Source organism: Exophiala spinifera, assembly GCF_000836115.1.
Source record: "Exophiala spinifera strain CBS 89968 unplaced genomic scaffold supercont1.8, whole genome shotgun sequence".
NCBI lineage: Eukaryota > Fungi > Ascomycota > Eurotiomycetes > Chaetothyriales > Herpotrichiellaceae > Exophiala > Exophiala spinifera.
This window is the reverse complement of record NW_015622520.1, coordinates 959,257-982,469: the sequence shown is the minus strand read 5'-3', so window position 1 is coordinate 982,469 and position 23,213 is coordinate 959,257. Positions and strand designations below refer to the sequence as shown.

General features: G+C 51.2%; 5 protein-coding genes across 5 annotated transcripts; 3 read left to right on the top strand and 2 right to left on the bottom strand.

The window, feature by feature from the left end:
• Nucleotides 1-8,039: 8,039 nt before the first annotated feature.
• Nucleotides 8,040-9,353, bottom strand: PV08_10370 (uncharacterized protein; the record flags this gene model as incomplete). The annotated part of the gene is made up of 1 exon (XM_016384685.1): nt 8,040-9,353. The coding sequence occupies one exon, from the start codon at nt 9,351-9,353 to the stop codon at nt 8,040-8,042; it is 1,314 nt and encodes a 437-aa protein (XP_016231287.1).
• Nucleotides 9,354-15,966: 6,613 nt separating this feature from the next.
• Nucleotides 15,967-17,121, bottom strand: PV08_10369 (uncharacterized protein; the record flags this gene model as incomplete). The annotated part of the gene is made up of 3 exons (XM_016384684.1): nt 15,967-16,220; nt 16,280-16,548; nt 16,670-17,121. The coding sequence occupies 3 exons, from the start codon at nt 17,119-17,121 to the stop codon at nt 15,967-15,969; spliced, it is 975 nt and encodes a 324-aa protein (XP_016231286.1).
• A 592-nt stretch (nt 17,122-17,713) lies between these two features.
• PV08_10368 (peptidyl-prolyl cis-trans isomerase D) lies at nt 17,714-19,092 on the top strand (the record flags this gene model as incomplete). Its single annotated transcript, XM_016384683.1, has 6 exons — nt 17,714-17,732; nt 17,789-17,856; nt 17,913-17,922; nt 17,976-18,062; nt 18,112-18,279; nt 18,329-19,092. 6 exons carry the CDS (start codon nt 17,714-17,716, stop codon nt 19,090-19,092), a joined length of 1,116 nt encoding a protein of 371 aa, XP_016231285.1.
• A 524-nt stretch (nt 19,093-19,616) lies between these two features.
• PV08_10367 (mRNA surveillance protein pelota) lies at nt 19,617-20,910 on the top strand (the record flags this gene model as incomplete). Its single annotated transcript, XM_016384682.1, has 2 exons — nt 19,617-19,694; nt 19,747-20,910. 2 exons carry the CDS (start codon nt 19,617-19,619, stop codon nt 20,908-20,910), a joined length of 1,242 nt encoding a protein of 413 aa, XP_016231284.1.
• A 337-nt stretch (nt 20,911-21,247) lies between these two features.
• On the top strand, nt 21,248-23,089 carry PV08_10366 (uncharacterized protein; the record flags this gene model as incomplete). The annotated part of the gene is made up of 1 exon (XM_016384681.1): nt 21,248-23,089. The coding sequence occupies one exon, from the start codon at nt 21,248-21,250 to the stop codon at nt 23,087-23,089; it is 1,842 nt and encodes a 613-aa protein (XP_016231283.1).
• Nucleotides 23,090-23,213: the final 124 nt, after the last annotated feature.

Here is a 23,213-nt window from a genome sequence, read left to right as displayed (position 1 = left end):
ACGTGACTACATTCCTACACGTGCTGCGTGCTGCGTGCTGGGGCTCACCGAGCAGTAAGATTATGACTTGTATCATTCTGATTCATCACGCCAAGTAGCTGGTCGCATGTATCCCAATCCTTGTTCCATGTCTACCTACATAGGTATGTACTCGGCCTGTCTCCAGCATTGTGTGCATCCTTGCAGGGATGGCGAGTGTTCCACGGAAATGACATCTCGGAAAGAGCCGATGGTGATCCCTTTCACTTCTTACCGCTGACCGTATTGTCATACAACGATGTTCATACCTGAGGCAGAGGCAGGTGAGACTGGGCTGGCCTCAGCCAGGGACGGGGGGGGAGAGATCGTGAAAGTCTTTCGCCACTCGTGACGCCGTCACACAGAAAAAACCCACCCTACCTGGACCCAGGTACCTAGTCCTAGCACTCATCTGCGCATCATGTGTCGTACAGAGTGGTATCCCTTACTGTATGCACATACGCAGGGAAGAAGCAGTGCCGCTCCCGTCCTCCCCCCAACGCAAAAGCCAGCAGAGGACCCTGCGCCATGCCGTCAAACGTGACACGAACTTGAATGCCCTGGCCGTTGACTTGACAGGCAGGCAGGAGGCATTGGAACCAACCTCACCGTTTCTCTACTCGTTTCTTTTTTTTTGGAAGAGGGGGGGGGGCTTGTGATCCGTCGTACAGTATCTGTGTTTCGCGACTTGTGTATCCTGAAGACCCTGCATCGAAACAAAAACACGAGAACTGGGGAAACGACGACGTCACTCGGCCCTATTATCAACCAGTCGGCATGCAAGTGGCAACATGCATCGCTCGTTCAAGGCCCGGAAGGGACAACTACAGATAACGGACGACAAGCACCAGACGGTGATGTTTCATAGCCCCGACATGGCGCAATCATACCTTCCTTACCTTACACGACGTCAGTTCAAGACGACGTGGCTTTTGCACACCAAACTGAGAAATTTGCAACGTAGGGACGGCAAATCACATGGGACGTCCCGTCATTACCAGGCTCAGGCGAGGGTCGAACCCTGCGTCGATGCGGGTTTCATCAGGTTTCGAGAGTTCGATTCAAGAGGAAACCATTGGGAAGTACGTCGCTGATGTGGGATGGAACAATGAAAATGTGTGAAAAGACACCGAGACAAAATGTGCGGTGGCCGAGAGGGGGACATTTGTTGTTGGCCGAGTTTCAAAAGCGACGTTTGAAATCGTCACTCGATGATCCCTGCCGCAGAGGCTCTTTCGGTGTCTCTGTCTTGCGACCGACCGACCGATTTGCTGGCATCGGTCAAGGATTACCTACCGTACAGAGAGAGTAGATCTCTTCTCCCCACCCGTGGCGGGTGGTTTGTCGTCGGCCTGCCGTCTGAAAGATGAAGATGGAGGATGTACAGAATAAAGGGGCACGTCCTCGCCATCGCCGCTACCCTTGGCCTCGCTGTTTGCGAATGGCGACGGCAACGGCAATCAAAGTATGCTGTTGAACAGAGTGATCATCCCCAGTCCAATTCCTTGATGTGGAACCGATGTAGGACATGCACACAGCGCACAATCACGGCCTTCCTGATGATATTGGTGGTCAACGTACCAAGTCCGCCGGCTCCCTACCTACCTGTACCTGGAGGGTGCTGTGTCGTTCTCAGCTTTGGTGTTGCCCAGTGCAAACCAAAGCGAACCGGCCCCCGGCTCATGAGCAGCCTTGTCTCCCGCTTGCCCTGCGCTGCGTCATATGATATGACGACGTGGCGAGTGGTTGTTGACTCGTTTACACAGAGACAAGATATTTGGCTGAACAATAAAGTCAATTCAATTCAATTATTGACTGCTTGCACTTTGCCGGGGAAAAAACACATGGGCTCCCTCGTCTCCCGTTCGTCAATTGTTGTCGATAAAGTCATTAGTGAGTCGGTGAGTCGGACGTCTACGTCGCCGCCCAGAGTCAGTCTTTGGGGATTCATCAATCTACGGTACCGGAGGTCGCAGGTGTCTGTGCTGCAAAGAGACGGCAAGAGCATTGGTAACTCTAAAAATCACATGTGGCGCCGTTCGGCAACTTCTTGTTCCCAAGAGTACGAGTACGAGTGAGGAGACACGCTTGCTTGAACTCTCGCAAGGCTGAACGACGAAGGTTTAGTCCGGGTGCGAAGTCAAAAAAGCTCGTGCTCTCGCCGACACCACCGATGATCGGGATCGGATGATGATGCGGGGAGGAAGTTTAACCGGTTGATCAACCCATTGGCAATCAATCCATCACAATGGTCCCCCGGGGGGTGGTCGGTCTGGGCCAAAGCACGTTTAAACTTTTAAAGCCGTGGTGTTGTAGGCATCGGCACCCCCGTGCTTGGGAGCCGAAAAGCCACAAGTGCAATCCATGTTTCACCATCGGCCGACCGGATTTTCTTGACTTTCTCAGTCAAGGTTTTTCCCATCAGCTCAATCTGGACATGGCTGGAAACGCCACAAGAGACTAATATCTTGGACAAAGGGCGCGGCTTCTGTTTTCGTGCTTCGCGATTCGCGGTTCGCGTGTCTAATTGAGACGGCAGGATTTGGCGAAGACACAACAAACAAGACACAAAGGGGGAGTGAGAGGAGGTGAGCACGGACATGCTCCTAGCAGACTTCAGCCCTGTCAACAAGTCAATGTCATCTATCCCGCACTGTCGTTGTCATACACGAGTTATAGTACGAGCTCGTGGATATGAGAAAAGTCGGAGAGTCGGCATATCGGCCAACATAGACGCCGTTGTTTATCGTATTCATGATATACAATATCATCAGGTAATTTCCAACGAGATTCATCAAATCTGAGTAGACCGCGCCGTGAGGTGTTTTGTTTTACACAACATTCAATAATGTTTCTGGTTTCTTAGGTGTTCAATCTCGTTATTGTGGAGGCGATGGCCAAAACAGTACTGTAAGAGGTAAGTGCTGGTACTTTTGGGAGCCCGTGAGTATGACTAAGCTTTAAAAAACTTGGTCTGTGGTGCGGGCGACGACAAGAATAGAACAAACAAAAAAGACTGGCTTCTCGAAGCGATGAGAAAAATGAGAGGTGCTTCGAGAATCCAGAGATGGGAGATTTGCAATTGTAGAAATCGGAGAGTAACGAGGGTTGTAGCTCGGCGAGAGAGACGAGACGCGGATAGTCATCAGGTGAAAGGCAGACCAATATCATACCGCTCCTGCACAAATGTCCTTTGCAGATCGTGTCTTGCGTACTGACTCTCCTTAGGTACTGGATAGGACGTCGTCTTCCTGCACGAGACACAGGGAAAACAACAAGCTCGACCTTGTCCCTCTCGCCTCGTTTGTTGAGTTGATCTCTTTTCGTCGTGGTAATAGAATCACCACATGAATGAATGTCAGCCACACATGGCTCGAAGAAGAATCAGTTGAATGGTCGGTTCGGAAGAATTCCTGACCTAACCTCCTGCTGCTCCATAAAAATGCTGCCAGTTGTGCTTCGGTACTGATTTACAGGAGGTACATTGAGTAGTGAGTAGTGAGTGGTGAGTAGTCAGCACCAGCGAGCAGTCAATAGTCAATAGTCAATAGTAGTCAGTAGTGAGCGGGAAGGATCCGTCTTGCATGATTTTCTCTCTGACTGATGGTGTACAACTTGTCATAAAAGGAAGCCGAGACCAAATAGGCAACCAAATCTTACTCTTACCAATCCTGCCCAAGATGTGATCGACGTGACAAATCTGTTGTGGGTGTGAACCTGTATACGTGTACGTATAGTGTGCTGACGATTAAGGAACAATGATTCACCAAGTCCTCTCTCTCGTACACTACCTCGCATCTTGGTATCCATAGCCCATGATTCGCCCACGAGGTACTCAGGGAGTCATCCAGTCCAGGAAAGGGTATATGTTTCGTCAGCATTATCGTCAATCGCATCATCATGAAATGGATTCTGAAGACGATGATGAAGTTGAGGATGTATTTTGTTTTTAGAAATGTATGACGGCTGGTTCGTCTTTGTCATTCAGACATTGAATGGATATTTTTGCTGCTGACAATGATGATTATGGCATATTTCCAGTGCTCTCAAGTTCGTCACAGTACGCTTCGTCCATTCTCTAGGCACTAGCAGTAGCTGGTACTCACACTTGCGCAATTGGTTACTCTCGGTCTCTCGGGAATCTACCCTGTCATTGCCAAAATGGATGAAAAGCGAAGTCGGAAAGTATAGTACCTAACTAACATCTGACCTCAGCACTGAATACTGAACTGGTTTTGAATCACACAATTGGCCAAAGTTGAAAGTTTGCTTACCTATTTCTATCCAGTACGAGTAGGCGCCTGCCTACCTTGCTACCTGCACACGTACGTGGCCTTACCTAGCTAGTGATTGATCTGTCTTGACAAAAAGCTACGAACGAGGTAGCTGACCACCTTTGGGTAGAAAGGAGGCTCTCAACACGGAGCGAACTTGTTAAGTCGTCCAACTGCCACACGTGGAAGGAGGGCAAAATCGGATCGCCATCCACCAGTCATGGCCTCACACGCTGTCATCGATTTTTGTGGCTTGTGGTTCCGAAAATTGTTGGCTCCTTTAGGAAACCGTTCCTTTCGAGGAGGAGGGGGCAGGCTGAGAACGAAAGAGGCGCTACAACTTACAAGTTAACAGCTTACTCCGGTCCCGATTGTGCATGTGCAAGTACGGACGGAGTAGTAAATGTGCAAGGGTTGGACGGGAGATCGAGAACGAGCCGAATCCAAAATCCCTGTTGCTGTAGGGGGGCATAGTACACACAGTAGAGTGAGATCCAAAATGTACGGATAAAGGGGGCTGAGCCTCCCTTACCTTGCCCTTTACTAGGATAGGGTGGTCTACTGTAGACTCTCTGCACGGCCTAACAGCCCTCAGGTGGTTTTAGTGCCGTGCCCGTGGCGTCAGTCGTCAGTTTGGTTCTTTCGCGACTTTCATACGACGAGTGCTCCGACTGGTCACGGAGTCGCTGGGACGGTGCGTGCACGGTACTCGCAGAGGAAGAACCAATGGTCTGGAACGCGCCACAGGGCGGCAAAGACAAGGTCCACCTCCCACGAGTACGGTTCACGGGCCCCAACATCCAACAGGGCTACACGTACAGACTGCGAGACCTGGAGGACGAGTGGTTAAGGTGCAGCAATCCATGTTGCGCCTTGTGCGGCTGTTTCACCCGTCTACAGCACAGTCTTCCCCCCCCTTCTTTCAAGGTACCCTTATGTATGTACTAGTTGTGTTAAGCGAATCTGATATCGATAAAGGGGGCGATAACAGGGTAGACTAATCGATAAGCAAGCGAGAGCAATGCGGGACACGAGTAACTGCGTACTCCGTACGCAGTGTACATGCACATGTTATATTCCCATGGACGCGTTACTACAAGTCCACAGGACTTGCGCGATCGCGATGACTTTTCTGCTGCATCGTGCATTGGTAACGCCATCGAGGAGAGAAATGTCATTATTGGTGAATGGTCTCGCTCCGACCCCCTGCGAATGCCTGCATGGCTTGGAAGCCTAGTGGCCCAAGCCTTCGGTATCCCCACGATAAGCCGGTTTTTTTTTGGTGGATATGTGTGTTTGGGACGTTCGGACACTTGTCTTCACTACCGGAGGGCAAGAGTACCAACTCGCAAGTAGGTAGGTAGGTAACTGTAAGCGCTTCCCGCTCGTAAAGATGGATGTTTTGGGTTGTCGGTATGGGTTTCCATTGAACCGTTTTAGTGGTCTCTTCATCGTCAATTGATTGACCGTTCACCGGGGTGATGATGATGATGGTGGCGGTGGTGGTGTCCACGACTTGTCTTAGATTCATCCATGCCTTGATGAGCCTGCTCCCTAGGTACTCCTGTGCACGTTTCTGACACCGGAGAGGAGGTACCTACGAGGAGGACATTCTCATTACCCGTCACCCCGAAAGGAAGCCGAGTTCACCGGATGCCACAGCTCCCCAAGTCGACTTGAGCGGGCATATCGAGCAAAGCCAAAAGAAGTACCTGGCTCTGTGTGGTCCGCATGGCTGAAACAGGTCAACAGTTGAGACGGAAAGACAAAGCCATCCGTAGTACTGGAATCTCGCTGGATGTTCTTTTCACCTCTGGTAGGTAAACCTAGGTAATGCTCTCGGGGCCAAAGAATGAGTTGGGGACTCGGGACACCACGTGGAGCCGAAACATATTGTAGCACGGCTCTAACTATGCGTAGTAGACTTTTCACGCAGTCCTCGCCACAAAGTACTAGATACAATACAGTATAGGCGGCTAGACCAAATTTTTTCTTGTATTCGGTACGACTCCGAGCACGCTCCCGGACGGAAAAAGGGTGTTTCTTTTTCGTTCTTCCATCTTCATTGGTCTTGCTTACCTAGGAAATTCTCGACGACGATCTCTATGGGTTTACCCGACGCTTCGGGTGTGTGCGTGTGGAGGGAGGAATAACTGTTTTGTTGCTCGTTCAATAGTTCTCGTATTCGTCAGCCCACCAAGTCAGCAAACAATGGGAACATTCCACCCCAGTCACGAATCGGAGTCTCAACCACAGGCTCATAAGTAGGTCTGGTCCGGGTAGGTAGAATGGTAGGCCTGACTGGCTCTGAGGCTGCTTGAGATGGGTAGAGGACGACAAGGACGAGGACGAGGACGAGGGGGGTCCGTTCTGGTCAAATAATCATTGAATCTGGTGACCACCTTCGCAAGGGAGAACGGTAAACGAGAGAGGGACAAGCCTGCATGGCTCTGCGGATGACTTTTCCTCGCGGGAAAAGGGGGCATCATTATTACGTGGTTTGATCGAGTCATATGGTCACCAAGGATCAACTGACTTTGCATCTGTGATCCTGATCAGTCAATCAATCAGTCACCCAGCGCGCCCAAGCGAGGATGGGGATGAGCATGAGGATGAGGGGTAGGAACAGGCAACTCGGCACCTAAACGAAGGCGAAGAAGACGCAGACGAAGACGAGGACCGGATAGACTGTAGCTACAGGATGTTATTCCGACATCCAGTAAATAACAAGCTGGTGGGTTTTGTTGGGCGGCCTGAAACCACACCGTCGTGCACCGTACTACTGTACTAACTCTTGAGTCTTCACAAACAACACTCCGTAACTAGTAACCTCGTGGGAGGGAAGAAGAGGCCCCCCCAATGAAGAATTTTGCCAATACCTTTGTTGCGTAAAGATACACGTACTAACCTCGAGACTCGGTAGAGTGAGTGACTTGACACCTACATCCGTCTCTCCCTAAGCTACCTCTAACGACAGGCTTGCCTTACCCTAGACTACCTAGGTATAGTAGGCGGAGTCGATCACCTCTTTTCTCTCTTTTTCTCACTCAACTCACTCACTCGTTGGTTTGTTGGGTTGCTGGGTGGATTGGTTGATTGGTTGACGTCCTTTTTCCCAAAATTCCTACAGGAACCTGGAAGGATTCTCTTTAGCACTGGCGCGAGGACGGATATGCAATGCAAATGCAGTATCATCGGCTCACTAGGCTTGTCCTCAACTCAATTCGAGACGGGTTGTTTTCACGCAATAGTACACATCACATCATTGGCGAGAAGAAGACACTGACTTATCTCGCCCCGAAAAGGATTTTTTTATCTCATTCGTACAATCAATTCCAATTGCTCGACTCGGCTCGATTCGACTTCTGACGAGCTAGCTGGTGTCTACCTAGGTTTTCATACCGAACTACCTCTCTTTTGTCCTGCATCTTCCAGAGACTCTCAGGATTCGTTGGATTTTGTCTTTTCTGGTTTCTCAAAACGTAACATAACATAGCATACAGTAGGGTATCGTCATACACATGGATGGTGATGGTGGTAGCGGTTGTAGTACTATCCTAGTACTTGAAACTCGCAATTCGTGAATTCCATTCAGTAAAAAATGCATTTCCATCCTCAAAAAAAGGATCCATCTCAGCACTTGAGGGATCAAGATCGAAGAAAATCAAAGTTCTTTTTTTTTGGTTCAGGTTGACCCCTGAAAAAAAAAGATCCATAACGGTGTAGTACAAGTACCCAGTCTCGGTTTTAGACAAAGGAAAAACGAGGGCCTTTTTCGAACGACCTTACGTCCTCCCATACACCATTCAGCGTCTCCACCAATGGTTCCGGAAGAGGGCCTTGTTCGAGAATATCCATGTTCTCCTTCAGTTGGGAGAGCTTGGACGCACCCACGATGACGGCGTCGCCATATTCGGCACCAAGTTGCGAGTGCCACGTAGTCCATCGCAGAGCAGCGGCGTGACCTGAGATGCCGTACCGTCTGGCTTGTTCTCGGACAACCGCCGCTGCCGCAAACAGAGGGTCGTGGAAGTAGTCGCCAGCGTATTTGGCACCGAGAGGTGAGTTAATGTTCCATCGACTGCTCTTGTCCTTGGTCGAGGCCCGAGAGACTTTGTTGGAGAAGAAACCACACGCCGACGGGCTGTAGGCGTAAAAGGCGATGTTGTGTTCGCGAAGGACGGCAAAGAGGCGTTCCTCACCTCCACGGCAGATGGGGTTGTACTGGCCTTGGTACACAGAGGGCTTGACCCAGCCGTTCTCTTCACACACTTGAACAATCTCCTCAACCTCCTCCACCGAGTAGTTGGACAGTCCGAAGCGTTCGAATTTGCCCTCGAGGTAGGCCTTGTTCATGGCCTCACACGTCTCCTTGAAGGGAGTGGCTCGGTCGGGAGCATGTAGGTACATGACATCCACCTGGTCAGTGTTGAGGGCGTCTAATGAGCGGTCGATGCTGAGGGCGATGTTCTTTGCTCGGTGAGACCCAGGCATGAAACTGGACACCTTGGTCGAGACGTTGGCCCACTTGGCCAGTCGTAGTTCTTCTTCTCCCAACAGCTTCTCACATGTGCCTCCACGACCGACGGGGTATGCTCGGGCAGTGTCAATGTCGTTGTAACCCCTTGATCGGAAGAGGTTGATGAACTTGGAGGCGTCCTCAACCGTGGTGATCTTGGCCAGAGGGGACAGGTGTGAGCCCACCGACGCAGTTCCCAGTACTATCCGCAGGGGAGGTTTGCATGGTTCAGTCTGTACCAAGGGGGACGTGATTGTCTCGGCGTTGTCAAAGGTGCTGGCCCGCGACCGGGTCGGGGTGACGGTCAGGTCTGTGGCATCGGTGTCGTCCGACTGTTGTGACGAGAAGGAGTGTGCAGAGCGGGAGGATGTGGCAGAGTTCAGTTCGAACGAGAGGCGTTTTTGATGTGCTCGGTGCATGTCGAGGTTGTGCATATTTAATGAGGGCAGGTGTTCCAACTTCATTCTGAGAGCGGCTGCCATGGAGCCCATATGGCGGTCTTGGGACATGGTCGGGGACTGAGGATAGTCAAAGGACGACATTGTGAGGTGGAGAGGAGGCCAAAGCCTGAGGTCCTCTCTGGGATTGATATAGAGTGCGCTTCGGCGGCTAGTTGCTCAGTCGAACACAGTCAGCTCGTATAGTTCGGTGTGTGGGCGGTAATCGGCAACGTGGAGGTCGTTGTACCAACAGTCTCACACAAAGAACTTTGTCTGGGTGCGAGGAACGTAATCAGTGACAACGATTAGTAGGAGGAGTTGTTGTAGTTGTGTGTGTGCGTTGTGGTATAAGTTTGCACTCTGTAACAAAAGAAATGCTGGTAGGGGGGTGGAGGGTGGTGGATGGAGTATATACCACTGGGTATTCTGATCCTGAAACGGGGAGGGCTTTTTGCCGATCCAAACGACAACCGCTTTGGGGATGCAGGACCAGGACCAGGACCAGGATTGAACGTCGCCACCACCGTTTGCGTGGCCAGAAGCCATGGCATTATTTGACGAGCCCTTCTCGTAACTCGTACGGCGTCTGCGTGGAGTAGAGGCCGCATTCCCTTCACCTGACGCGCAAACCTCCCCCCGGCACAGGGCTCGCCTGCTGGTGACACGGCACCCACAGTCGCCGTGGTTCCACTCTCGGCCAGCTGGGATCAACCCTGCCCCCCTGCTCACGCAAGCACAACAAACTCTGGGCCCCCTGGTGACCCTGTCCATGCAGCTCGACGCCCACGCCGTGAGGTGACAGCCTCCCGCTAGAACCTTCGCAGTCTAGTCCCCCAAGGAGCCTCTTGACTCAAAGCGCCAGAGCGCCAGAGCGCAGCGCATTCCTTCTAAAAAACTTCGGCCGTCTCGCGCATGCCGAGTCACGGCTGGTCCAGCGAACACGCTTTGCTCTCAGCCTGCCTTCCGCCGCCCGTGGTCGTTCCTCGTACAGCGTCAGCGACGCCTCAAGCGACTTTTGTTGGATTACGATTGTCCCGAACCGGCCGCTATGGCTGAGGTGGCTGCGTTTACCTGCTCGATTATCGTTCAGTCATCATGGCAACGCATGGCGAGCTGAATGGTCCTCGCAGTCGACCGAGTCTGGCAGGCCAGCCACACCATCTCGTCAAGCCTGTCGATGTCTCTTCTACGCAACGCCGAAGGGGGACGCCATTTTGCATATCCTTGGCCGAGTGCTTGTCGTCGTGGGCCGCAGCCCCTCGCCATCGCCGGACGCACCTGAGGGACTGCCTGGCCGCCGTACGAATAGTAGAAGCGATCAGCAGTCGCTACTGCGCATAGACCCGAGTGATGCTACACATGCAAGGTACGAGTCAAATGTAGCATTACTTAGCCAGTGCCAACTTTTACTCTGTCTTCGAAAGGACTTTGGCTTGCTGCCCATGCATACTTTGACTTAGTCTGTACTACTGAACGACGTATTCAACGGCGCAACGAGTACCGCGCCACACGAATACACAAATACCACGGGGACTCGCTTGCACGCTGGAAGGCGTTCGGTGGTCACGTCAACAAGATTAGCGGGACAGCCACGATTCCCACGACCATGGTCAAAATCTGAGCCGGGGAGAATGTCGGCGCCGACGGCTGCGATAGTGAGCAACATATAACGAGACGGTACTTTTTGGTTGCCTGCCACTGAGTTTGCAGTTTGAACTCTGTCTCGTTCAGAACGAACTTGATTCAGAAGGGATGTTCCGATGCCCAAAGATCAATAGTTCGTTTTACGGGGTACGGATATACAGTAGGACGTCGGCCATGCTTGATAATGGGCCCAGTTACGGCTCCGCACACATGGAAGGATATGTTTGTTGAGGCCCTGAGAGGTCGATCGCTTCACCCACTGGCTGTCGAGTGTCTATGCTTTATGATGATCCCTTCGCCGGTGCCCCCATCCGTCGTCTCTCTCCTGCTTTCCGGAGTACTCGTTCGCAACGATACAGAGTACTCGGAGCACTGGCACGAGCTTTACCAATAAGTTCTACTCTTGAAGCCAGGTCTGCATGTCTCATCTTGAACATCCGTTCCTCTGATTTGCCATTTGGCGCGCGGCTCATGCGGCGATTGGCTGCTCTGTCCTCGACCGGTGCCAAGCATGTTATCTAGTGGCCCGTCAATCGGCGGACGGAGAGTCGGCGCGCCGACGCCGATCTGCTTCCTGTTCCTGGCCAATGAAACAAAGAATGGCGTCATGGGAAGAAATCTAACGCACACACCTGACACTGCGAGTCTTTTCTCTCAACACCTGCTGGCTTTGATTATGGTGGCGGCTTGACTCCCATGATGATTGCGATGAGCCATCCTGGCCGCCATGTTTTTGTGTACGCAATATCTGGTGGCTGGCAGTTGCAATTACTCATTTTCTCTCCGACATGCATTCGTCAAGTGTGTGGCGCATTGTGGTCACTGGGCCTGGGGGCTTCGAGACACTCATTCGTTCTCCCTAGTACCGTACAACATTCATGTGACTGCAAAGCGAGGAGTTCTACAAACAACTCCGGGGCTCGCTTAACCACCAAAGGACGTCATAGTCGGGTACCAGAGTATTGGATTGGCTCTGCCTCTCGCAAAGTCAACTTTGAAGCTCGCCTCGGTTTGTCCTGGTACCTGCGCAGGTGACTAGGTACCCCGTACAAAGTGCACACTACTCGTCCAGAGTACACACTACAGTACTCCGGTCGGTGGCAAGTGCAGGGCGATGACGTCTACAAGCAGTACGAGTCAGAGAAGACTACTCGGACCCGACAGACTTTATCGCCGTCCTGTCTACCACAGTACCGTCTCCGGCTTCCTTTCGCCTACAGTAGCAGGGGGGGGGAAAAAAGGGCAAGTCAACAAGCGAAAGGCACTAAGTTTGATAAAACATCAAATCTAGATTGGGGTCGTCGGTCAACGGCGAGTGTTGCACCGATCGGGGGTCTTAGCGTCGCTGGTCACCGGAGGTTGGTTTCGTGGCGCCAGAGAAATTCTGGGGAAGCCTGGTCAGTTCGTCATCCGTTCAGTGATCAATACGAGTAGTAATAATATCAATAATATCAATAATGGAGAAGTTTACAACTCGTCCAGGGCCAGGGCCACGGTTATCACCTGCCAGACCGAACGCCAGATTGCAAAGTTTCAGATTATTGTTTTTTTTGTCTTGGATGGTGGGAATTGCTCCCGGGACAAAACATATCAACAACAGAGCAACTGGAGAGCATCTACCCGTAATACCCAAGCCACGCTCTTCGTAGAGCCATCACATCCGTTGTTATGACAGTAGATGTTCCGTACCTACAGTAGGTATGTAGGTTCCTTGGGTGGTGTTCCGGCCTCTGGGAAGGGAATAGCGATACGAGTATCGAGCAGCAGTAGTAGTAGGCTGGTACAACATCTCAGAGTCTGCATAAATGTTGTTTCGCCGACATGAAACCATTGACAACGGCACCGATATTCACCCCCAACATTCATTGAATCTACCGAATCTACCGAATCTGCTGCATGCCTCCCTTCCTGCCTTCTTCCTTCCCTCTCTTCGCTTCTCTCTCTCTCTCTCTCTCTCTCTCCCCCCTCTTCTGTTTCGTTACACATTCTCGGGGTCACGGCGTGATGAGATGGTCGGTACACGGAGTCGTAGTGTCTTATCCTAGGTTAGGTGGAGCGACACGTAGGATCGACCTCGGACTGTCCAATTTTTGCTCCGTACTCTCATAAGTTCGGTGACACGGAGGAGCCAGACACCTACGGCAGTACTCGTGATTAGACGGGCACACACTCACTCATCCTCCTCCTCCTCCTTCTCAAATGCAGAAAAAGGTTGTCTCTCTGTTCCATGGGTAGTTCCTCCCCGTAACCCCCGTGCTCCGTCCATACTGTTCGTCTTTCTACTACTTGGTCGGTCGCAGTGTAGCATGCTGCGTGCATGCATGCATGCATGCACGATCCCAAACGGGCCGACGGAATCTATCTCCTGCAACAGCCCCCAGTCGGTTCGGTATACATACTACCTACTGCTGTACGGTGCAGGCTTACTGGCCACGAGTGCACTACAGTAGCCTCCGTACTTGCTTAGGTACATACATGACCTCGGACAGTAGTTCGCCATCCGCCGCTCACTACCTGTTCCTCACTAGTTTGCGCGCATCTAAACGATGGCAGGGTCGCATTCGTGCCGTAAGCCTGTACGATATGTGCGTGCGATAGCATGGGGGACGACAACGTTACGAGGATATTCTCAAGCTATGACGAAGTGCGTCGCCGGTCGCCGGTCACTGGTCCAAAGTTACAGGGTTTGACTTACTTTCCACGTTCGCTGTTCGGGCATTTGTGTTTTGTTTGAACTTGTGAGTGTATGGAGTAACCACAGTCTACCCGATACACAACGTTTCCGAGTAGATGTGAGACCGGAACTAACTAGTATGGAGTAACTATCCGTACGGAGTGGGAGCACATATTGTAGTGGTAGGGGTCAAGATTCAGATTCGAGCACGAGGGAAATTTCAGGGCAGTAACTAAGTCGACCATAATTTCTCTCCAGGTTGGTCGGCGTTGTCGCGTGAGAACATGTTTGGACGTTTGACGAGGTAAAATTGCAGTGACTATCCCACCGACCCCCTTGTCGTCGCCGCTGCTTTTACAAGGACCAGCCCTGGACAGTACTTCGTACAATGCTTCTAAGTGACTGCAGGGTTGTGGGTGTAGGGGAGGAGACGCATACTGCAGTACTCGTATGTACAAGGACCGTCTTTCGGACACCGGTGATTGATTGGCACACAGCGAACTCGAAGAAATATCTACTCGTAGACGGTCCAATTTTTAGTTGTATGAAAAGGGACCTGCGATCGCGACGATCTGGAAACTTGTCGCGGAGTACGGAAGAAGAAGGAAGCAAGGAAGGAAATAATACCCTGTTGTACAGACACTTCCTGGGTGGGCAAAACAAGATCTGCGAATTCTGAAACGGCGATACATAATAAATTGTGCATTCTATCCGCCGGGGACCGCAATTGCGGGTTTTTAATTAGTTGATCGAATACTGTATCTGTACAAAGGTAAACCCACCGACGCACGATTCAACGGTCTTGTTTTCTCTTTCCAGCTTAGCACGCATCGTCGTCGTCGTCGTCGTTGGTGCTCGACGGTTCATCTGAGTACCCAGTCCAGCCTTGATGAGCATTGCCGATTGCTAACTCTGACCTATTGTACTCTGCACTGCTAGTGTAACCACAGTCATCAGTACTCCATACCTACAAGAAGAGTAATTTCTCCGTTCGCTGAACCTCTTTGTCCTGTTCGTGAAGCACGGGTCGTGCCGGTCACTCCGTATTTCTGCTGTAGACGTTGGAGAATGATGCGACAGGGTGAACTCTACAAGCTCTCAGTTCTGCATTATTTACCTAGGTAAGATACGCTGGGTGCTGTGAGCCTATACGCCATGTGACTGTTCTTCATCGAGTGATTTTGATGTTAGACTATTGCCCCTACTGCTGCTGCTGCTGCTACTTCTCCGTCGGAAAACCGAAACGAACGAACGTGTTCGGTACAATAATATGTGATCCGTAATGCTATGTTGGAACTTCTCCTCTTACGAGACTCTGTACGTCGAGACGGTCAGCGTAAGTCATACACATCTTTGTTACCTGCACGATCGGAGTCAGTTGATTCTGTGTGACACGCAAAACATCGATGGGGACGAATCCAGGGCGGAGTCCAGCGACCGAGTTCGTTCACAAGTCGTAGGTAGACAAGGACGTCAAACGAATCACTCGCTAATCCGCTAACTGACTGGAATGCGAGCCACAAGCAAGAGTCAAGACCAACCGCCACAACCTATCAGTACAACCATATCTTGTGTCGAGTTCGGGTACGGGTACGAGTGAAGAGGCGTTTTAGCATCGGCTACCCACTTTGGTACGTATAACTTATCAGAAGGGCAACCAGAGCAACAGAGCAGCTAGTTTTTGGGGCGTCCTGAGAAGCAGCTGAGGTCGTGAACCGGCACTATAAGTCACTAATGTAGTCGTTAAAACTGTAAAAGAGGGATACATACCTCAAGCACAACATCGACATACAAGAACGGGTTGGACTGGAGAGTGGCTGAAACATGCTCTTCTCAACCTGCATCTCGATTATACGAAAAAGTATAATACCCGACTCAAAGGGACTTGCAGCTTTACAGACTCGGAGCGCCCGTTCCAGATGGTCTTGGCTCTCAGGGCTGAGAGTTATTATCTGCCACCCCGGATGGCGCCGCAAAGCTGCCGTTAGAAGAGACGTCGTCGTCGTAGGAACCAAATATTCATAAAGGAATGCGGATGTCGTTCCCAAGTTCTGCCTGGGTGACATTCACCTGTGATGGGTCCTGTCTTGGCAGACCAAATTCAGAACATCAGCTGTTATGGTTGAGGAGTACAAGAACGATGGAAGGAATGTGAACTTTATTGGTGCTTGACTGTGAAGAGAATAAACCTAATGTGTAGCCGACAACAGCACACAAAAAGCTGCCAGCCATACAATGACAGGCTCTACGAAGTAGGTGTAGGTCAAAAAGACGCGAGCCAACACCCTGTCTCAACATAAACCGTGCAACAAAAGCAAGAACCTTCAAACAACCTTAAACCGCATTTCATTGTTCGACGATGTTCCTTATTCCGCGACTCAGTGTCGCCAACATGATTCACTCTCCCAGGTTGACGTCAGGAGGAGGGACCATGTACATGTGCTCTGAATCGCTCTCGGGGATCGTCATATCGGCTCCATCATTGATCTCGACATAAGGTGGACGTGATGGAAGTTCGTCCACAGGCGTCACATATTGGCGTTGCCAGTCTGTACTATGAAGTTCATCGACTACGTAGACCTCCTTCAACAATTGGAGAGGTAGACATTCCCAGCTTGTTTCGGCTCCGTATGGGATTTCCGGGACACGACCTGAAAGTCAAGAATGGTGGTCAGTACGCGACTGACATGCTCTCAGATGCCAAACTGACCGGTAGCATATGCCTCTTGCAAGAGGCTGTGGCAGCGATTCCAGACCGATTCCCTGATCTCCATGGGTGCCAATTCCGTCGTGGTCTGACTTTGCAAGGATTCTTCCCAGGTGCCATTCAATCTCACTGCAATCTTGGGCAGGCAGACGTAGGGCCAGAAGAGACGGTTGCCGAGCATGTTTCTCTGTACCGATTCTGGGTTTATCCAGTGAAAGGCAGCGAGGAGTGCAGCGACTTGGTCAAGGCGCCAGACTGGTATGGCTTTGTATCTGCAAGAAAGAAGATCAGTATAGTTATATTTGAAAGTCAGATTCATCAAAGTGAACGCACACTGGCGGACCATCAACAGTCCTTGCCCCTTGTCTGGCTCGTAGCTAGCAATTGCCAAACTTCAGCTTGATAGCAAGACGACCAGAATCGACAAAGGCCCCGAGAATATATTCTAGTGCTTCTCCGATATTCACTCCACGCCGCACCAAGGGGATCATACAGACATGGCGATTGTCCCAGTCCATCATGTGAGTCCTGTCAGGGTTGGGTGAATCAAAAGAGGGGTCAAACTGAATGATGACCCTGTCACGTCGAAGCCAGTCGAATTGGTTCAGGTGATGAATATTCAGGTCAGGGTCATTCATGCGTACAACGAAAACATGGCCTTCCTCGGTCGTCTCGGCCGATGGATTTTCTGGCAGAGGAGCCGGTTGAGGCTCCGTCGGAGGAATTGGTGAGATCCCATCAGCGTCGACTGGGCCAGAGGCTGAAGCGAGCGCAGGAATCGCAGAAGAAGAACCAGAGGCGGATGACTCGCCAGGAGTGAAGTTTGGAGATCCGGACGATGCCATGGTATCGGTGCTAGAGTAAGAAGATTGCAGTAAACAGATGCTTTGAGCAAAATGCTGTTACAAAGTACAATGCAAGGGGAAGATGTTGGTGCGAAGAGACAAAAGACAAGAAGAAAAGATGAATCAAATGGTATCCTACCGTTGGAATGCGCCTGCCATCATGATGAGCTTACTTGGAAAGATGCGTGTTAAGGAAGGCACAGGTATCTAAGGAGTTTCAGTTAGATAGATACCTATGTACCTAGGACGCAAGAAGGTACGGAGGAGTACTATGTAGACAGACGCAAGATGACAAGGTGATCGCCATACCTTCCCGACTTGACCGAGTGTTCCCCGCTGTACACATGCTTCCCCTCAGGCACCCTCGGTCGCTGATTGGCTGAATTGCCCGCGAACACCGCAACTTGAGTGGGCTTCGAAGGAACATTCAAGAAGTTTTGTGTGCAAGGCCCAAACTACAGTGAACGAAAGCTGTGCTATTCTCTGACTTCCAATTCCTAACCACTGTCCGCTACATATAATACATACTCAGTCCGGTTCAGAATTCACACTGTCCTCAACCTCTCCGTCAGCCCACTGAGCCGACCTCACCATGGCAGAATCCAAGAGTGGTAAGCCTGGCCCGGGAAGTCAGTGTCGCATGGTCGCAGCCTAACCCAGACTCTAGGAAGACCTCGTGTCTATTTCGACATTACAATTGGCGGCAGACAAGAAGGCCGCATTGTCTTTGAGCTGGTAAGTTGCAACCCTGTTTTCTTGTAGAGATTGCAAATGATCTGACGTGCCCGCAGTTCAACGATGGTAACTTGCCATGCCTCCGGTTCTGACGTCGTGTCGACTAACCATGAATGTAGTGGTTCCAAAGACTGCCGAGAACTTTCGCGCACTCTGTACTGGTGAAAAGGGGGAAGGGAAGTCTGGCAAGCCTCTGAGCTACAAAGGTGGGAGATTCAGCTTGTGCTGGTTGATTAAAAACTAAGACGGGACTAGGGTCAATTTTCCATCGAGTGATCAAGTCTTTTATGATCCAGGGTGGTGATTTCACGGCATTCAATGGCACTGGCGGAGAATCAATCTATGGAGAAAAGTTCCCAGATGAGAATTTCGAGCTGAAGCATGACCGACCCTTCCTCTTGTCGATGGCAAACTCGGGACCAGGTAAAGAGGCCAAACCGGAGTGACATGAGGTGAAGACTGACATATGCAGGCACAAATGGGTCCCAATTCTTCGTCACCACCGTTCCCACTCCTCATCTGGACGGCAAACATGTTGTTTTTGGAGAAGTCATCAACGGCAAAAACATCGTGCGCAAGATAGAAAACCTGCCCACGCAGTCAGACAAACCCGTGAGCGACGTTGTGGTGGCAGATTGCGGACAGCTTGAAGGCAGCGATTACAGCACAGCCACTCAGAAAGCGCCTGATGCTACCGGGGACCCCTATGAAGACTTTCCCGACGACCAGGGCGAGCTCAAGGGCGAAGAATATTACAAGATTGCTCTAGATCTCAAGGAGTACGGCAACAAAGCATTCAAGGCCGGTGACATTGAGACGGGTATTGAAAAGTACCAAAAGGGCCTAAGATATCTTAACGAGTATCCTGCAGCAAACGAGAACGATCCCAAAGATCTTCAGGCCAACATGGACTCGCTTCGATTCACCCTCCACAGCAATTCAGCGCTCCTGGCCATCAAAGCCAAGCGATACGCCGAGGCACAGAAGTGGGCTGGATTTGCGATTGATGCCATCCCGAAGGATGCAAAGGACACGGACAAGGCAAAGGCATATTTCCGGAGAGGTCAAGCGCGAGTTGCGCTAAAGGACGCGGACGAGGCCCTGAAAGACTTTGAGCAAGCGGCCAAGCTCGCTCCAGAAGACGCCGCGATCAAGAGCGAACTGGCCAAGACCAAGAAGAGCCTGCAAGAGAGCCTCAAGAAGGAGAAGGATGCATACAAGAAGTTCTTTAGTTGAGAAGCCATTCCGTCAACAGCCTCCAACACGACATCGAAGGGCGCCTTGTTTTTGATTGCATACCTAGACAATGCATTCGTGGAGTCCAACCGTGCATACAAACTCGGCTCAGGCTCGGCAAATGCTGGACGATACCCATGCTGCATCAGTGAATGTCATGTCTGGAAAAAGAAGGGCATCAAATGATCATAGTAAAAGAAATGAATGATGTGAACAACTACTAATTGTTTGTACGGAAGCGAGCATTTGGCACCAGTGGTAGATCTTCAGAAACGGCCCCCACAAGTGCCTAAAAGCGCGGCGTCATAGTGGAGGACCTGCGACCTCGACTCCAAATTCCGTATGAATCTGAGATATCTCGAGTCCGTTAGGGCTCACCAGCAGTGAATTTAAGACATCCCATAGCACGTTCCTCTATTTGTGCTGGGAACCTATTTAGGGGCATTCAGCGAAGGTGAATTCCGATTGAGAAGTCTTGCTCCCGTACCCAAGTCAAGAGCGCACTTCTCGACCCTGTGGAAACAATGCGCCTCGTCAAGCGCCATATTGATGACAACGGCAGTGGTAGTGTCACGCTATGCCCGGAGGAACCAGAAGACATGGTACGGCAGCGACTCTCGAAGATCTGTCGAAGTGTGTACTAATTTTACCCAGTGGCACGCCTTCAATCTCATCCGACCGACCGACCTACTGACAGCCTCCGCCATACGTCGAGTAACCTCCGAATCCGCCTCAACTGGCTCAACATCATCCCAGCGGGTGCACACAAACCTGACCATCCGAGTGAAGTCACTGGACTTTGATCCGCAGGCCGGACAGTTACATGTGCTTGGCCAGATTGCCCGTGAAAATCGATTTACGAAGATCGGACAATTCCACACCCTCGATCTCGAATTGAACCGTAATTTCACGCTCGAAAAAGAAGTTGAAGGACCGCATGGCGGCGAAGGATGGGACAGCGTTGCACGAGCACAACTGGAGGAGGCGATCGATCCGTCGAAAGGCACCGAGGCGGTGGCCGTCGTCATGCAAGAAGGCCTCGCGAATATATGTTTTATCACACAATACCAGACGGTGCTCCGACAGAGAGTCGAAGTCTCAGTACCCAGGAAGCGCACAGGAGCCGGGAGGTCAGCAGATCATGACAAGGGTCTAGAAAAGTTCTTTGGCACAGTGTTGGATACGTTGTCAAGACAGCTCGAAGGCTTGATCCAGAACAACGACAGTACTACGCATTTTCCGATTTTACTGGCCAGTCCTGGTTTCACCGCATCTGGCTTTCTCGATTATATCAAGAGCACTGCAATGACGGGAGGGGATAAGCTTCTGAATGAGTTACTGAAGCGCAAGGCGTTTGTTGTGATTCATAGCAGTTCGGGTCATCTGCACAGTCTGAACGAGGTGCTTAAGAGTCCGGAGGTGTTGGCTAGACTGAAGGACACGAAGTACGCAAGAGAGACTGCATTGATGGATGAGTTCTTTGCGATGTTGAGGAAAGATGACGGACGGGCGTGGTACGGGCCCAAAGAAGTCGAGACCTCGGTCGAAAAGGGCGCGGTCGGTCGAGGAGGCGGTGTTCTTCTCATCAGCAACGCACTGTTTAGAAGTGAAGACGTAGCGACTCGGAGGAGATGGGTGAGACTTGTGGATAGAGTCCGCAAAGAAGAAGGCGGCGAGGTACGGGTTCTAAGTAGCGACCACGAAAGCGGGAAGAGGCTGGAAGGATTGGGTGGCATTGCTGCAATCCTTACATTTCCTATCGATGAGATGGAGTCCGAGGACGAGTCCGAGTCTGCAAATGACACTCAGGATTCATGACGATGTGCGTATTCCTCATCGCGTGCCTCGAGCTCTAGAGTCAGCTCTTCTCCACTTGAGATAGTGTGTTGCTTGTCTCTTCTTCGCCTGCCGGCCAAAGTGAGATTGGCTGCAGGCTTAAAGGAGCATCCAGCCTTGCGGGTTGAATTCACGAACCGAGGTCGGCCTCACTAGCCTCGCACCGGAAGATCTTCGGCTTGCAGGTCAGTGAACGTGAAGTGCCTTTTCTGCTTTGTTTGTTTGTGATCGTGAACAGCATCAACAACACCACAAGAGATGCCATCAATGGCTCAGTACACCTCATACGACTGTGACGCTCCTCAGATTGCCGTTCAAGATGCCGCGGCCTCCAAAACCCCCCATGACCCTCAAGGAGGCGAAGAAGGCCTACAAGAAAGAAGGCATAGGCATTCAGTACACTGCATCACAGATGGCCAGGGCCGACCGCTTCGATGAACGCGAGGCAAAAAGGAAGAAAGAACTGGAGAGAGAAAAACAAAGAGTGGACAACAAACGAAAAAGAGACCAGAAAGAGGCCAGAGAACGCGCGGTAAAACAAAAGATGCTGGAAGAGGGCAGGATAACAGTTGAAGACACTTGGGGAAAGGTCACTGCGAGCCAGCCGAGGCTGAACAAGTTCTTTGGACAGAATGCGGTAGCAGCAAGCAAGAAGAATACGAAAGATGTGACTACAGACCACAAGGAAAAGAACAGGAACATGCAAGGGGATGATCAACCAGCACAGGGCGAGACGAAGACAACTGGACATACACCAGGTGCTGATACAACCATCGTGCGCAATGTTCTACAGGTGAAATCCCCCAGCGGTATCTCCTGTCCAAGTGTTTTGGAGAAGGAGAATTCCAGCAGCAACACTAGCCTTTCAAAGTCACATCTCTGCAACACGGCCTCGGAAGAGAGTAATTCACTGAGACATGTGCCAAATCCATCCTCAGCGCTCAGCGAGCTAAAACATGCTCAGCTGAACGTTCCATCCGCAGGATCACGGAAGCTTGTGTATGACACCAAGCCTTGGAAAGTCTACAATCCGACACGGACCGCATCTGAAACCGAAGCGCGTAAGCCTGAAATTCGGACATACACACCTAACGAAGTGCATGACAACGACGGTCCGTCAGTTGAGACATACTTTGGTTCGAAGAATATTGAGTACGACCCGAATCTCCACTCCAGTGTAAATGCCACGGCTTTGGAATATCAGGGATCTGACGAAAATCTATCTCGAACAACAAATGAGGTTGACGAGGAAGAGGATTTCTCCGATGGCATAGACGATGAAACTCTGTTGGAGCTCTATGACGACCAATATCAGCAAGCTACCACTCCGAGAGGAGCATCGGCTGATTTGTGTTCGCCGACTTCAACCGTCACATTGAGTTCTCCATCTTGTGGTCCAGAAGTAGGCCAGCCTTGCACAGACAAAGAAGAAAAGCCAAAAGTACTTCCCAAGTCCCAGAGTAATCTCTCAGACAGCTTCACGTCCTGCTTCAACGAGATTGACGAAGACGACCTCATTGCTCTTGCAGAAGAGGTCGAAGCTGAGATATCGACGCCTTTAGCGAGCGCCGACAAGACTGCAGAGAATGGATGTTTTCCTCAAGTTCCCAAGCACTCACTCGGTCTCGAGAAGCAAATGAGCCACGGGACCCCGTCTCCGCCGCAGCTTGCTAGACCTGAGCCTCCCCTTCCGCCACGGTCTCAGCCCACCGAGACAAAACCATCTTCATCAAAACCGGGTGTGGTGACACCGCTGGAGAACGATTCACGCCATAAGACCAACACTCCAAACCCGAAGCGAGAACCGCTACAAGGCAAAGGTATCATGGCGCCACCTCCGGCTCCCGCGCATCCACGGATAAGGGAGGGTAAGAAGAACAGTCGCGACGACAACAACAACACGACGACCTCTTCAGTCTCTTTTCAGCGACCAGAGTCCGTCGCGCGAACTGCCGTCTCCAAACAACGCACAAAAAGAGTCCTTCCGTGGAACAAACCTTCGAAACAGCATTACTACACCAACCATGATAACCCAAGTGACGATTTTGACCTTCTGGGACCATCAACGCAGGCATTGATGGTCGAATTAGCCGAGCAGGCCGAAGCACAGATCAGTTCTTGTAGTGAAGGCATGAGCGGGAAGGGGAGTCGTACGAGATGAGTCATGTGGATTGGGTTCGGTTGGGTTGAACTGAATTGGATCGATATCTATCTGACACACGCGCGCACGCACACCTAAACGCTGGTTTGCCTCGCCTCCTCATGGGAATGCATGATATTACTAA